The 17,336-nt window shown below is 39.2% G+C and overlaps 1 protein-coding gene across 3 annotated transcripts in view; it reads left to right on the top strand.

The window, feature by feature from the left end:
• The window catches only part of MAMDC2 (MAM domain containing 2), an 82,945-nt gene that overhangs the window by 23,729 nt on the left and 41,880 nt on the right, over positions 1–17,336 (top strand). For all 3 annotated transcript variants that reach the window (XR_009762863.1, XM_061628264.1, XM_061628275.1), the window contains exons 3-5: positions 11,996–12,267; positions 12,940–13,024; positions 14,703–14,840. Coding sequence is in view for 2 of the 3 variants with exons in the window: in XM_061628264.1 (XP_061484248.1) it covers positions 11,996–12,267; positions 12,940–13,024; positions 14,703–14,840 (495 nt within the window). In the remaining variant the exon portion in view is untranslated. The remainder of the gene's footprint in view (positions 1–11,995; positions 12,268–12,939; positions 13,025–14,702; positions 14,841–17,336) is intronic.

The following is a 17,336-nucleotide window of genomic DNA, read 5'->3' as shown; positions in this document are numbered from 1 at the left end:
CTCTCACACTACTGGTGGTCCATAGACCACACTTTTGGAACCCCTGATGTAGATGATCTGAGATAGTAGTTACCTTTTGAAAAAATATTTAAAGAAAAAAAGGGCAGTGATTTTATGTGGGCCTACTACTCTATTGCAAGCTATTCTGTAGATTGCCAATGGCTCCCTGAAGTTGTGATTAGCTCTTCATGCTTCTGAAGCAATAAACAAGTCAGCCTACTTAAATCTGTCTGATCCCCCAATAGGCCATTACTGAGGAATGACTTGATCAATGTTTGCAGTACAGTGAAGTGCTGACTATGAAGTTTCTCTCTCTCCATGGTTGTTTATGGGATGTTGTTCAGCAATACTTAAGACATCTCTAATTTTAAAAATCGCTTTATTATTTGTTATTTATTTAATATAAGTATGATAAAGAAAAATGTGTTTCATTGCATTTAGAGACTATTAAGCCTTTTATTATAGAATGACATGAACTTTCATAGGAGGCAACTTACTTCTTCACATCCCAAGTTGGGACAGTTGGTCTATGAATTCATGGAGTGCCTCTTAGTGGATAAAACACCTTGTTGAAGATTTGTTGTTGTTGTTGTTGTTGTTGTTGATAATAAAATAATTAAATTTATATCCCACCCTTCCTCCCAGTAGGAGCCTAGGGTGGCAAACAAAAACACTAAAGACACTATAAAACAGATATTAAAATATATTAAAACAAAACATCTTTTTTAAAAACAACAACAAAGCTTTAAAAACATCTTAAAAAGCAATTCCAACACAGACGCAGGCTGGAATAAGGTCTCTACTTAAAGGGCTTGTTGAAAGAGGAAGGTCTTCAGTAGGTGCCAAAAAGATAACCGAGATGGTGCCTGTCTAACATTTAAGGGGAGGGAATTCCAAAGGGTAGGCGCCACAATGCTAAAGGTCCACTTCCTATGTTGTGTGGAATGGACCCCCTGATAAGATAATGCAGAACCTAATCCAAGATAAGTAATGAGTTGCAACTCTAATTTTCATTCTTGTCTCCTCTTCCTCCAATTATGATGGATGTAAATGAAGCCTTTAACCTGCAGGGTGGATGGAATCAATGGGAGAATTAAATAGACTGAGAAGGATACATGACCTGCTATATAGACAGATAAGATAGGTAGTGGAAAAATCCCCATTATCAGAGCCTTGATTGCCATGAGCTGTAAATTCTGTACATGTTTGCTTAATAGGTGTGTGGAACATAGTTCTGGGGGGAAAACATGCATAAGACTGAGATGGGAGTTTTCAATTTACATGCGTTTGTGTGCATCACAGGTAGCCTCTGTCACTGTAATTCTGTGTAAACAACAATCATATCTATAAAATGTCTGTTTGTGTGACAGTGCTGGATACCGAACCTATAGCATTTGAGCCCTTTGGATATTAATGATTCAGCAGTAGATAATCCATACACGGAAAAATAATGAGGCTTTAAGCAAATGCAAGAGTTCAATTTAGTCAATTTCAGATTTGTTTCTGTTATTTGTATAAAAGTACCAAATAGATGTTCTTGTTAATTTATAAACGTTGGATTTTCCACTTATTAAAAGTTCTCTTGTCATTTATTCCTTTTATTAAAAGTTTCTAGTACAGGACTAAAGAACTTCATATTCTTAAAAACTGTTTTGAATATTGTATGGTACATTAGAGGCCTAAGAAAGTATGAGGACTCTCCATGTTTCCCTTCAGCTACCTTCTCAGCCCCCCAAAATGGATTTTAAAAATCCTCGTATCCTTTTATTTAAAGGTATAATTTGCAATTGTCTCTCCTCTTAAAACACATCTCAGCTTAAAATTACCCTTTATCTATTTAAGGCATTGTTTAAAGTAACCATGCAAGTACATCATAGTTTTAAATATATGTTACACTTCTTAATTTCTTTTATCCTTGGCCAAAGATAAACAAAGAGAATGAATGGCATGTACCATTTGGATGCTGGAAAAATGTCTCTTTGCATGGTTTGTTAGGTTTGCTGCCTCAGTTTCTATGTGCTGTTGCCAATCTTTATAATCTTCTGGCAGTTTATATGGACACATTCAATGACCAAGCAGGATATGAAATGAGACATTTGTAACATGGCTTCCAAGCCAGCTAGTCATGACTAATTTTTGCCTGATTGAAACCTGTGGAACTTGTGTGTTGTAATTAACGTATCCCACTGGTTTTCCAATGCATGTCTCCATTGCATGTATATTGTATATTTATACATAGTTTCTGCCAAACATGGTCCCTCCAAGAAATTTCTGACTTGTGTTGGAGATAACTTTCTCCTACAGAATGTGGAGGAAGCAACTTGAGAGGATCAGCTATCCTTGACTTGATTCTAAGCAATAAAGTTGACTTGGTGGATGAAGTGGCAGTTACGGGAACTCTGGGGGAAAGTGACCACACTATACTTGAGTTCTTGATTTTAAAGGAAGCAAAAGCTCAGAGTAGCCATACGCATACCCTGGACTTTAGGAAAGCTGATTCTAATAAACTCAGAACAATGGTAAGTAAGGTTCCATGGCAAGCAACCCTAATGAGAAAAGGAATCCAAGATGGGTGGGAGTTTCTAAAAAAGGAAGTTCTAAAGACAAAGTAGCAAACAATTCCAACAATGTAAAAAGGGGGGAAGACAGCAGAAGAAGCCAATGTGGCTTCACAAAAAGCTTAGAGATGACCTGAAAACATAAAAGGACACACACAGGAAGTGGAAGGAAGGCCAGGTCACAAAGGAAGAATACAGACAGGTAGCACAAAATTGCAGGGATGGTGTCAGGAAGGCTAAAATTGAGAATGAGCTGAGGTTAGCAAGAGATGTCAAAAGCAACAAAAAGCTCTCTTTAGGTACATCCACAGTAAAAAGACAGAGAAATTGTGGTACTCAGTGAGGATAGCAAAATGATTACAGATAACAAAGAAAAGGCAGAAGTGCTCAATTTTTACTTTGGCTCAGTCTTCTCCCAAAAGATGGTCTGTGACTCTCCTGGGAAACGTGAAGCTGAAGGGACATGATTGCAGCTTGAGATTGATAGACAAATGATCAAAGAATACCTAATCACTTTGAACGAGTTCAAATCTGCAGGGCCTGATGAACTGCATCCTAGAGTATTGAAGAAACTGGCTGAAGAACTCTTGGGAACCACTGTCTATCTAATCTTTGCAAAATCGTGGAGGACGGGTGAAGTGCCAGATGACTGGAGGAGGGCTACTGTTGTCCCTATCTTCAAAAAGGACAAAAGGGAAGCACCTGGGAACTGCAGACCAGTCAGCCTGACATCAATCCCTCGGAAAATTCTAGAGCAGATTATGAAGCGGTGAATCTGTAAGCACCTTGAGAACAAGGCAGTGATTACTAGAAGCCAACATGGATCCATCAAGAACAAATCCTGCCAGACTAATCTTATGTCATTTTTTGATTGGGTAACCTCCCTGATAGACTGTGGGAATGCTGTGGACATAATGTATCTTGACTTCAGCAAAGCTTTTGACAAAGTGGTCCATGATATTTTGATAGGATTTTGATAGGCTAGAACATTGAGCTAAAAAAACAGAATGAATTTTAACAGGGATAAGTGCAAAGTTCTAGGAAAAGGAAACCAAATGCACAGTTATAAGATACATTGCTCAGCAATACTACATGCAAGAAGGATCTTGGGATTGTTGTCGATCACAAGCTGAATATGAGCCAAAAGTGTGATGTGGCTGCAAAAAAGGCAAATGCTATTTTAGGCTGTTTTAACAGAAGTATAGTTTCCAAATTGTGTGAAGTATTAGTTCCCTTCTATTCGGCACCTGTTAGGCCTCATCTTGAGTACTGCATCCAGTTCTGGACACTGCACTTTAAGAAGGATGCAGACAAACTGGAACAGGTTCAGAGGAGGGCAATGAGGATGATCAGGGGACTGGAAACAAAGCCCTATGAAGAGAGACTGAAAGAAATGGGCATGTGTAGCCTTGGCAGAATACTGAGGGGAAATGTGATAGCACTGTTCAAAAGGTTACCCTAGAGAGAAGGGCCAGGATCTCTTCTCAATCGTCCCAGAGTGCAGAACGTGGAATAATGGGCTCGAGTTGCAGGAAGCCAGATTTTGACTGAACATCAGGAACAACTTCCTAACTGTTAGAGTGGTGTGACAATGGAACCAATTATCTAGAGAGGTCGTGGGCTTTCCTACACTGGAGGCATTTAAGAGGCAGCTGGACAGCTACCTTCTGGATATGCTTTAATTTGGATTCCTGCATTGAGCAGGGGGTTAGACTTGATGGCCTTATAGGCCCCTTCCAACTCTATGATTCTATGATTCTGTGTCTACTCAGAAGCCAGCCCCATTGAGTTCAATAGAGCCTATTCCCTGATAACTGCTGGTAATTAGTTGTATCTAACATAGTGTTGTCATGGTCCCGTCAGTGCAAGGATTTGCATTTGCATAATGGAGCTTCCGCCCTCTCCTCTCCTAAATCTGGCCTAGGGGTTTCCCCAACCTTCCAGAGCAGATTTTGGGAGGGTGCAGGGTGTGTGGGGGAGGGGAGGGGTGAAACATTTCGTTGCACAAAAGAAAATTCTTGTGCTAAGGTGATGCATTCATTGAATACCATCCTATGACTGTAGGATCCCCCAGAATCTCTTGTTCTCTATTTTCTGCCTTAGCAGAGAGGTCATGTCTTCCCTTGAATAATAAATAATAATAATAATAAATTTAATTTCTTCGTCGCCTATCTGGCCAATGGCCACTCTAGGCGACTTACAAAATTATTAAAATACAATTAATAAAATACAGTAATACAATAAAAGCAATAGATCTACAACAACAATATTAAAACTGGGTAGGAGGCATTACAATTATATCAATTAACCCTCCCCGGATACCCCGAAGGCCTGCTGAAAAAGCCAGGTCTTTAAGGCTTTCCGAAATACATTTAGGGAAGAGGCATAACGGAGATCTTGTGGGAGGGAGTTCCAAAGAGTGGGGGCCGCCACTGAGAATGCCCTCTCTCTTGTACCTGCCAATCTGGCTGTTTTTGTTGGCAGGATTGAGAGAAGGCCCTGTGTGGCCGATCTTGTCGGGTGGCATAATTGGTGGCATTGAAGGCGCTCCGTGAGATAAACTGGGCCGAAACCGTATAGGGATTTAAAGGTCAATACCAACACCTTGAATTGGGCTCGGAAAACAACTGGAAGCCAGTGTAGGTCAAACAACACTGGTGTGATGTGATCTCGGCGGCGACTATTCGTAAGTAGTCGAGCCGCCGCATTTTGTATCAGTTGTAATTTCCGGACCGTTTTCAAGGGTAACCCCACGTAGAGCGCATTACAGTAGTCCAAACGAGAGGTGATCAGGGCGTGTACCACCAGTGGGAGCTGATGAACAGGAAGGTAGGGTTGCAACCTTCGTATGAGGTGTAGTTGGTACCAGGCTGCCCGGCTCACTGCCGAAATCTGAGCCTCCATGGACAGCCTGGAATCAAGCACAACCCCAAGGCTGCGGACCTGGTCCTTTAGGGGTAAACTCACCCCATTGAACTTCAGGTCAATGTCACCCAACCTTCTCTTGTCCCCCACAAGTAGTACCTCGGTTTTATCAGGGTTCAACTTCAGCTTGTTCCTTCCCATCCATCCACTCACGGATTCCAGGCAGTTGGACAAGGTCTCCACAGCCAACTCTGGTGAAGATTTAAACGAGAGATAGAGCTGAGTGTCATCCGCATATTGATGACACTGCAGCCCAAATCTCCTGATGATTGCTCCCAGCGGCTTCATATAGATGTTAAATAGCATGGGAGAGAGGATAGAGCCCTGTGGCACACCACAATTGAGAGGCCAAGGGTCTGATACCTCCTCCCCCAACGCTACCTGTTGGTACCTGTCAGAGAGAAAGGAATGGAACCACTGTAATACAGTGCCTCCAATTCCCAATCCCTCCAGAAAACATGCTGTTATGGCATGAAGATGGAGAAAACCAGCAATAGTTTACTCTGTTGATATCCCATCTACCTCCCTGACAGTCATGATTGACTTGTGATTGGCCAGACTCAGCCACCTGTCGATCAAGACCCACCTGAGTCTGATACTCTTTAAAAGATAACTGTTGCCAAACAGTCTTTGCCCTTCCTGATCTCCCCAACAGGCAACTGATGCCTGAAACTGCCAATGCCAATGGTGACCATTGAGAATAAGTTTTGAAATTTTGGTTTGGGCTAGTGTAGGAATAATTAGACCAATATTCTGGTATAGTGTTGAATTTCAGTTTTGGTGCGCATACTCACTGTTTCTTCCCCTCTTCCTTTTTACATATACTCCTTTTGAATTAACTGCTGGATTGGTTTCCTAGGCTGTACTGGTCTTGGAACGAACTCAGTGGCTGTTGTCCTTCCACATTGCTTAGACTATGCTTCTGGTTATTAAAGAGAGCAGCAGGGAAGATGAGCTGAAGTTGCCAAACCAGAGGCTTGGAATTCAGCTTGTTTCCCTACTCCCAAGGAGACCACTGCAAGGCAGTGAAAATCCCACACCCCTTGCCTAGGTGACACATAAGCTGGTGGTGGCATTAGAGAGAGAAAGGAACAGCCGTGCTGCTTCTGAGCTACCTTACAGGGTTGGTGCTAGAGCAGGAGCAACCCTTTTGTAACTGTAACTAACTACATTTTGATTGGGGCCATGAATAGATAATATGTGGTCCTTCCACTTTAAAAATCTTTGTGATATCACCATAAGTGCCACCCTGGGCTCCTGCTGGGAGAAAGGGCGAGATATAAATAAAATAATAAATATAAAGTCATGGCCATAACCCTAGTGGGAGAATTTTGACTATGGAACATTAGATAGTACAGCTATGAATGTGTTTTTATGTGTAGATCTCACAAACTCTGATTTTCATTACACAAGATGTTTGTTCCAATTTATATCTTTTGTTTTGAGTCAGATACCAAACTAGTGATCTGATCTTGGTTTGCTGTTGGAAATGTACATTATCACAGTGATTTATTTTATAGACTAATATAACTTTTGCCCTAAGGAGTTGTCCCAGAAATATACTGCAACAGACTGCTTTTAATGAAAGACCACACAAATACTGGCAATTAGGAGTACAGTAGGGCCCTGCTTTCCGGCGTTCTGCTGATGCGGTGGCTTTCAATAAGGGAAATTCCCCGTTTTAAAGCCGATTTTGTAGCATTTTCGCGTGACGCGACCCATTAAAGTCAATGGGTTCCGCTTTATGGCGATTTCCGCTTTACGGCAGGGGCCTGGTCCCTAACCCGCCGTATAAGCAGGGCTCTACTGTAATCTGTAATTGAGATATGTTTTCATATGTCTATGAAACTGCATTTCCAGAATCAGTTACATTTATAATTCCTATTGGGGGTAATATATGAGACAATTAGTTGAGGAAGAAAGAGTTAGAATGGCATTTTTAAAAAAAGCTAAAATGTATCAACTCTGCAAATATTTACCTGATTTCAAAACTGAGTTGTTCTATCCAGAGAAGAGATTTATTAGAATTTTAGTTGAGAAGACAGGATTACTAATTTTTTTCTGAGTCACCAGTATTCTTCTTTACTGCTTTCTGAATGTTTGATATGGTTTAAACATCCCACGTTGTGGCCACAAAACTTGGAATTTACTGCACAGACCAGATATTTCTTGCAGTTTCCTTTAAGGAGACTTCCAAGAACAGCTGCAACCAGAAATGAGAATCTGACTGTCAACCAGAGGCACAAAATCCTTTAATATCTGGAAAATCCAAGCAATCATCTAAGAATTTGCAGGCATAGAAATTAACTTCAAGGGACCATTATAAGGTTGGGCAATGCTGGGGTCTTTCCACAATGGGAGAGGGAAATTTTCTACAGATTTCAAGATAGGATATTGCCTATAGTACCCCCTCCCCCCGAGATTACTGATATTACACAGTTGTTGTTCTCTTTGGTATTAATATGTCCAGATAATTTATTTTCTTAAAATGATTAATTAAATCTTATTTGGCTTAAACAATGGATGGAGAATCTATGGCCCTCCAGATGTTGGACTACAACTTGTATTAACTTTTAGCAAATATTGAAAATTATGGGAAAATTTGTTTACTGAAAAATACGTATGACCTATATAAAACATTTGGGCTAGTAATCTGGGACTGCCTATTTCAGGTTGAACTTGGGTTAATATCCATGGGACAATTAGACATGAAAATCTTTGTTCAGAAGTGGAAATCTTTGTTCAAAAGGGGCCCAATATTCATTTGTGTACAAATGATACAAGATTATGCATAAAAATAATTCAAGATTAAATAGATAATTAAGTTGATACTATTAGATGTTAGAAATGCAAGTTTAATACTTTTAGATTATGTTTGCTTATGTTTTTTCACCATTCACAGAACACTTTCTGCTGGTGCGTATATATAATGATAGAGCCAGCTTATATGTTTACTGCTGCTGTTGAAAGAATGCCTCATATTTTCCTTTCTCCAACAGGCAGAAAAATACTGCCATCCTCTGCACATTAGAGGACAGTACTTTAATGCATGGAAGATATTAAATATATAGGCTTAATAAGTTTTGTAAGTGTAACTAAGGAAGAGACAGCAATACTTGCTTCTTAAATGGAGCTAGCTGAATACTGGGGGGAGAGGTTTATTTGTAGTAAAGTTATAACTCTAGTTATAACTTATTACAATAATTGAATTAAATTATTGGATGCAGTTGAGAAAAAGTTGGCTACTCTTAATGCCACAGACAAGTGTTTACTATAAGCAGAGCTATATTTTTGTATGTACATTGTTCAAAATGCAAGCAGTCAAACTGGCAAACTAGACTGCACAAGATGTCTGTCAGCTGATTGCTGTGGAACGTTTTCTAGCTACAGTGATGACAAGAATGCTATAGCAATGCTCTTTTGGTAAAAATGAGGTATTCATATCTTAATAAAAGTACCATGGGTGCCAGCACAAAATGCCTGTAAGGGGAGTAAAGAAAGAACTGCCAGTGACTACTGTCAGAAAAAAAGCTCTGGTTGTAACTGTGCAAGTAACCATAGACATGTGTGGCTGAGGGGGGAAGTGGGTAGCTGCTTGCATATAAGAAAAACTAATTTGTCAACTAGCCCTATTGATTTCAAAGCTGGTTGCTGTGACAAACTCTTCTCCCCACCTTCCTTTCATTCCTCTGCTTTTGAATCTGCTAACTGCAATGCTTTTGGCTTTATGGAACAGCTCCTTTCAGACACCAAGAAAACTGGAGCATGGCTGTGGTTATAGTTCCAGCTGTTTACATTAGTAGGAGCTTGCAGGCATTCTCAGTTTTCCCAAATGATTTGTACTCTATTTTGTGTGTGAGAGAGAGCTGTATTTTTTCTTTTCATGTTATTTACAGATTTGCTTTTGTTTTTGCTATAATTCCTGTTGTATGACTTAATTTCTTACTTTTATATATTCATTTTTAAATGATGTTCCATAATAAATTGAGCTTTGGATTTGAAAACACCAAGGTTAATTACTTTTTTCAAATTATCTGAAATGCTGCAGAAATGCATTTCTGGATTACAGTCACATTAACAATTGTCATGCTGTTAGTTTAGTAACATTTAAATAACTGTTAAGGACCACAACACCTGATGGACTGCCTCTCCCAACATGAACCAACCCGTATACAGTACTACGCTCAACATCAAAGGCCCTCCTCCAGGTGCTTACTCTGAGGGAAGCTCGGAGGATGGCAACAAGGGAGAGGGCTTTCTCAGTGGTGGCCCCCAAATTATGGAATGATCTTTCTGACAAGGTGCGCCTGGCACCAACACTGTTATCTTTTCGGCACCACGTCAAGACTTCACTCTTCTCCCAGGCATTTTAGCATGTGTTTTTAAATTGCTTTTTAAAAAATGTGTTTTTAGATTTGTATATTTGTTTTTAATGTTTTTAATTGCTGTAAACCGCCCAGAGAGCTTTGGCTATGGGGCGGTATACAAATGCAATCAATCAATCAATAAATTGAGCAAATCCATTTGACTCTGTGGTGCACAATAATCAGATTTTGTAGATCTCCGCTTGTATTTCCCAGTCTTTCAGGTGATTATGAAAGAGAAAAGGGAAGTGTGTAAAGCAACACTATCTCTATGCAGAACAAAGTTTTTATATATTTACCATAACTTTAGAGCATCAAAGTTCATCTGCATTTGTTCTGGTTTAGCAGATTGATGATATAGCTTGTTTCTAATTAAATGTGCTATTCAGTTGAGAGCCACTGTATTTTGAGGAGGGAAAAAATAAAATCTATTGTGGCATTGACATTTAAATAGGAGACGCCCAATGACATTTTTAAACAAATGGCCCTTTATGAGAGAGAGAAAATGCTATACTACTTAGAGTGAACAAATCATTTAAATCCTGCACTTGCTGGTTTGAGGTCTCCACTTAGATATAATTCAGTTTGTGGTGCTGTTGTGAACATACCAGAAATGTGGAATGTCATGGTTTGTGTCTACGGGGAAGCGTCCTCATATGCCCAAAGCAAAAATAGGACTAATTCTAACCTACAATTGCAGTATGGGCTTTGAAGTATATACTGCCTTGATAATCATATGTTGATCTTGGGTAGAAGCAAGATTATTTTGGAATACTTACTTTGTTTTAAATTGAATGTTAACTGATTATTGCATAACGGAATTATCTTTTAAAATTCTATTTAGGATTAAAAATATCTCTTGCCATTTGTCTTTTCCAGCTTTTGGATCCTAACTGAATTTTGGATTTCAGTCCTCATATTCCATTCCAAAATACATCGTAAAGAAAAAAAAATCCATTTATTGAAATGGAGTTTATATGTGCCAGTTAAGTGTGTGCCTGGAGTTACAGGCTTACTTTGAAGTGTGTTTCACAAAAACTGTGGGAATAAAGACTGATTGAAATGTTACAATCATCATGTGGAGGTTCCCGAAAAAGGTTCCCATGTTGTGGCGCTCCACAGGATAGGCACAAAACATGGCTTGTGGTATCTCTGGGAAAGCTTTCGCTCCACTGCATAGCCCAGCCCTTGGGTCCTCAGATGTTGTTGGACTACAACTCCCATCAGCCCCAGCCAACATGGCCAATGGTCAGGAATGATGGGAATTCTAGTCCAGCAGCATCTGGGGACCCAAAGTTTGGGAAAGGCTAGCGCAGAGAATTCTGTTCTGTCTAATGGTACTTCCAAATTTATTTTGAGAATGATTCAACTGAAATCTGCCTATCAAAACATGTTTCAAGTGCTGTGTTGTTAACTGGATTCCTTGTTGTAATGGGGATTAGAATGATTGTATTGGTCCCTTGATTCTTTGCTTTACTTTGGCTCTCTTTATTTTGGCCTGGAGGGAAGCTGTAAAACTAACTGTGCTAGCTGGCAACTATCCTGAGAGAGCTTTTTGCCAGCAAAGGATAGAGCATGTCGTCCTTTGGTATAGGACATATGTTCTCCACGGTGACACACTGCCCTAGTTCTGTTGGAAAGAGAACACACTATATGGAGAAGCCATTACAGATTTATAGTTTATATATCAGGCAACATGACTTCTGGCTCCCTTTTTGATTTGGACTGTTTCTGCTGTTACTCATGCAGTGCAATCTTAAGCACGTTTGCTGACAAGCGAGTCCTGGTAACCTCAGTGGGACTCACTGTTTTTAAGCATGCTTAGCATTGTAGTCATAAATATGGTGAATTAATTTGTGTCTTAAGATAGATGTACGCATCATATAGGAAGGGTAGCATGCACATGTTTCCCTGGAACCTTCTAGACATGCAAAATTGCTGGGAGATACATGTTTATTACCATGCTGAGTGATCATAAAAGTTTTTTTTAAGATGTGCATGCATGCACATACACTTAAGTTGAATAAGTGTGTGTGTGTCTTTTTTAAAAAAAGGGGCAGGGGGAAATCCAGCCTGTCTTCAGATTTAATGGTGAATGTCACACATAGTTTTCCAATTAATAATCCAATTTTGTTTCTGCATTTCCAGGTCATTACATTTCTGTGGATACCTCACAGGGAACAAATGGTGACACAGCTGTACTGCTCGGTCCTGACCTCTATACAGAAGAGTGGAGCTGTATTAGACTTATATATCAAATTGCAACATCTTCAGAGTTACCAGTAGATCCTACAGCCTTAAACCTGTATCTAAGGGTGGAAAGTGAAAGTTTTGACAATTTGCTATGGACAACAACTGAGCGCTCAGAGAGCTGGCTCATAGCCAGTCTAGATATAAGAAACAGTATAGACAAGTACAAAGTAAGCATAGCAGTTGTTTGCTTGAATATAGTTTACATTAGTGTATATTGAACAGATGTGGGTGTGGGGTAAGCATCATGTTGGCAGGCTGTGCCATCCAGTGTGGAGGTCAGGGCCTGCTGTCCCCCCTAATGCATTCATTGTACCCTAATGAACGTAAAAGGAGCTACAGTAATTGTTAGATTTCTAAAAATATTTTTCTGAGCAAGACCACTGTCAGGAAGTTGCAGCAGCCACCAAGAAAATCATAATGGAAAATCAAAGCTTATTCATTGGAATGCAAACAGGATTCCTTCCCGCTTTTACCTTTGACTGACTTCATTAAGGTTTATATGCAATTTTTTTTGCAGATTTTGAAAATGCCAATTTTCTTTCTTTCGCCAGAATCAATTTTGAAAGTAAATGAGGCCACTTGTGGTCACAGATGTGGTCTACTAGTGTGAAATAATTGTGAGATCATGAGCAATGATTTTTCTCATACACATATAATCTGAACAGATATTCATGGTCTCTACTATCTGAAGACACTGCCCTTCGTAGGCTTATTCTTCAAGAGAGTATTGGAAGAAGGAGAGGCATTGCAGTCTCCACAAACTACTTTTGGTTCCTTAAATTTAATAAATGTCATGAAAAATATTAGTACTAATGTTGTGTGTTTTGCTCATTTTGTAGATTGTGCTAGAAGGTGTATTGGGAAGAGATATTTTTGCCAGCATAGCCATTTTTGAAATTAAAATAAGTACTGGCTACTGTATAGGTAGGTGACTTTTTAAATAATTGCCACTAGCTAAAATGAGAATTTGGTCTTAATTGTGAAACTACTTGTAACAGGAACATTAATTCATACTGATATAACTTAAACATATTTCTTAAGATTGTTTTAATTGCAGTTTATTATAGCAGCAGTATTTTTAAAAATCCACAACAAAGTCAAGGTATTGTAACTAACATTTTATTAATCGCAACCTGAGTAACTGATGTGTATTTATATACAAGAGCGTGATTATGATCTTCTGTCCGGGGGACATTGCACCAGTGCAATGTTGCTACAGCAAAATATCCAGGATGTAGCAATTATTCCAGATCAGCTTCATGCAACTAATGATGGCGCAAAAGATTGATGACAGTGGCAGAAAAGTCAGAATAGAGGCAGGGAAGAACTGATCTGCACAGATAGCACACATGCAAAACATCTCTAGTGACTGATTTATTTGGTGGAGTCATTGGTTTGTGCAGGTGCTAGACTGCAGCAGAACAGATTGGGTACTCTTTAGCAGTGGTTGGTTTTGCCAGATATTTATCCGTTGAGATAAGGTATCAAGTTGGCGCTGACTGACTAGAATAGCAGATTTAGAACCAAATTCCACTTTTTAGCCCCATTTAGACTCTCTAGTTGAGAATCTTGAACTGGGAATTTGGAAATTTGGTGTCAAATTCCAGCTCTGCCTCTGATTCTCTGTGTAGTCTGAACCTCAGGTAATCCTTTGTAAAACTGGAAAAAGTAACAAGCCACTATACGTAATTATACTTTTAAAAGCAATGTGTACTAAAAAATAGTGCTTACAAAAAACAAACACCAGAGCTTATGGACATATGAACGTACAGATTTGCTTCCATTCATTACTGCTGATAAGATTTGTAGCTGGGTGTAGACTGAAAAAATAAAATACACTATTGATAGCCAAACAACATATCCTGCAGCATGGGAAAGAATGAAACTCTCCACATACTGGAAAGCAGACAGAGGACTTCTTGAGACCTTGCAGTCAAAGAACATGTGGTGGTTATTATATGGGTTACTAGCACCAAATCTGATAGCATAAAGGAAGTACTTCATACACCACATAGTTAAACTCTGGAATTTGCTACCTCTCACTGATTGTGTACTGTCTCCAGTACAGAAGGCAGTATGTCTGTATAGCAGTTGCTGAGAATCACAAGTTGGGAGAGTGCTGTGGTGCTCAGGTTTTGTTGCACCAATAGACATCTGGTCGGCCACTGTGTGACCAGATGTTGGACTAGACAGGCCTGTGGTCCTATTCCAGAAGTGCTATTACTTTCTTAGTATTAGGTCAGAGCACTTGTGGCTCTTTGAAACTTAATTCCCTGTGGTCCTTTGCATGGCTCACTTGATTTTTGACACACACACCCCCGGTCTGTTCCTTCCCTCTTTTCTATTATATCTGTCAACTGACAGTTTGGTTTAACGTTTAATGGGTATGTGATGATGGTAGCAGGTGAGAAAAGAGGTTGAATGTGGAATATTTGTATATCTTTGTGAACAAAATAGAAAAGTTATATTAATATTTACATTTTTTTACAAATCAATACACTGTACTGATTTTAGCTAGTGCATCAGATGTTTAGGAATACTGTGCAGTGAATGCTTGCACACTGCGTTCTCAGAGTTTCAATGACATTCTTTGCAACTGCAGAATGTAATTTTGAAGAAAATCATCTGTGTGGTTTTATGAACCGCTGGAACCCCAATGTGAACTGGTTTGTCGGCGGAGGAAATATTGGAAATTCACAATCCATCCTTCCGAGAGATCACACTCTTAATGATGAATTTGGTAAGAACAGAGATTATTTGCTTAGAAAGGGCTGGGGCGGAAATCTATAACTTTTAATCGAAAAAAGTATTTTCATTTACTGTTTCATCTATATCAGGGTCTTTGTTCTCATATGGGAGTTTGAGAGCACAGTGACTGAAATTTTTAAAAATCACATAGCGCTTTAGAAAGTACACTGTAAGAAAGAGGGGCAGGGAGAGGGTGGTCTGCAAACTGAATTAGTTAATGGCATTTTTTATATAAAGGGAGCATTCATCTGAACAAATCTGAAAACACAAATATGGTCCAGTTTCCACGAAAGTGTACAATATCTACATATATGGCATACATGATTACAACTGTGCTTTCGTTCAAGTTTTAAATAAATTGTGACCTATATTTTGCTAAATGTTTCCAGGTTTGTTTGTTTTCTGGGGTATGACAGCTTTTCATACTACTTTTATTGTATTCCTGTTCAGTATCTTCAGACAGTGTGACTACAAATCTATGGTATGATCACATTTTGAATACTGTATACACTTTGGTTGCCTCACCTCAAAAAAGATACTGTAGAATTGGAAAAGGTTCAGAAAGGGGCAACCAAAATGATCAAGGGGGTAGAGCAACTCTCCTATGAGGAAAGGTTGCAGCATTTGGGGAAAAGGTGAGCAGAAGGTGAGATAACAGAAGTGTATAAAATTATGCATGGCATGAAGAAAGTAGATAGAGAAAAGTTTTTCTCCCTCTCAACACTAGAACTCATAGACATTCAATGAAGTTGAATGTTGGAAGATTCAAGACAGACAAAAGAAAGCACTTATTCACACAGTGCATATTTAAAGTATAGAATTTGCTCCCACAGGAGGCAATCATGGCCACCATGGACGGGTTTAAAAGAAGATGAGACAAATACATGGAGAATATGGGTATCAATGGCTGTGCTCTGTCTCCACGGTTGGAGGCAGTATGCTTCTGAAGATCAGTTGCTAGAAACCACAGGAGGGGGGAGTGCTTTTGCTTTTGGATCCTGTTTCTGGCTTTCCATAGGCATCTGGCTGGCCACTATGAGAACAGGAAACTAGACTAGATTGGTCATTGGTCTGATCCAGCAGGCTCTTCTTATGTTCTTATGATTTATCCAGCCATTGTTCCAAAATTAATTTCTCTGGAATGTTGTCAACTATTCACGTAGATGGTCCAGATTAATGAGTAATTAGCACAACTAAAGTTAAGTTTCCATTAGTTCTGATTTCTTGAGTCCTGATTCTCCTAATGTTGGGGGAAGACCTGTAGCTTAGTTGTACAGCACAGGTAGCCAATGTGGTATCCTTCAGATGCTGTTGGATTAAAATTCCCATCAGCCCCAGCCAGTATGGCCAGTGGTCAGAAATTATGGGAGTTGTAGCCCAACAACATCTGGAGGTCACCACTTTAGTTCCTGATGCCGAGGATCTGTTTTTGTATGCAGAAGGTGTCAGGTTCAATCACCGCCATTTCCAAGTAGGATTGGGGAAAACCCATGTCTGAAACCCTGGAGAGCAGCTGCCAGTTTCTGTGTTGACAAAGGATATGATTCAGTTTTTCTTTGATTGTTACTATATTCCATGAACCATACCAGTTAGAAAGTGTTAAGTGTAATATACTGTGTAAGAAACATTAATAGAAAAGATGTGCAAAATTATTTATGTGGCAATTTCTGCTTTTCTGCACCATAGTGTTGGATAGTCATGGAAACTCCTTGGAGCATAGTGGATATTCTCCTTTTAGAAACTGCATACATAAATTAGATATGCATCTGGTTGCTCATCTAGAAGCAGATACTGTCCTTTACTTATTCCCATTCTGAATGCCAAATTAGACATTACATGAAATCCATCTATGTTTAATGTGCATCAGCCATGTTGTGTGTGTGTGTGATCATTATTGGTGGGCAGGGGGAGTTTAGTCCTTTATTTTCCTGCTGCAGTCCTGACATTGTTCCCCTCAAGCTGCTATTTGCATTGGGAGGTAATGAGTCTGAGAAAATTGTCCACACCAAATGAACTTTGGAATCCACTTTGATAATACCTTTGAACTTTGATAATACCTTCATCCTTAATTGAGAGGATATTAAGTATATAGCAGTTTTACATTTAGACATTGACATAGAAAATACATTTAAATACTCCTGATGGCTTCATTAGAAGTCATATAGATATATAGGATTGGATCCAGCCTAAATTAATTGAATTTAAATCCCATTGAAATAAATAGGATGTTAGTCATCTCTGACATTTAGACTGGATTTTTTAAATAGAGGGCTTTATTCTACAGAAAGAAAATATAGATTCAACCCATACTTTTTCTAACAGCACATTCCTAACTATGTCTACTCAAAAGTAAGTTCTATTGAATTCAATGGGCTTATTCCCAGGTAACTGCAACTCTATTTGAGTTCAATAGGATTCACTTTTGAGTAGACATGGTTAGTTAGGATTGTGCAGTCGATCAGCTAAATTCCCATTGAAAGCAATGGGA

Source organism: Rhineura floridana, chromosome 1, assembly GCF_030035675.1.
Source record: "Rhineura floridana isolate rRhiFlo1 chromosome 1, rRhiFlo1.hap2, whole genome shotgun sequence".
Lineage (NCBI taxonomy): Eukaryota > Metazoa > Chordata > Lepidosauria > Squamata > Rhineuridae > Rhineura > Rhineura floridana.
The sequence above is the reverse complement of the archived record's forward strand: the minus strand, read 5'-3'. Positions and strand labels throughout refer to the sequence as shown.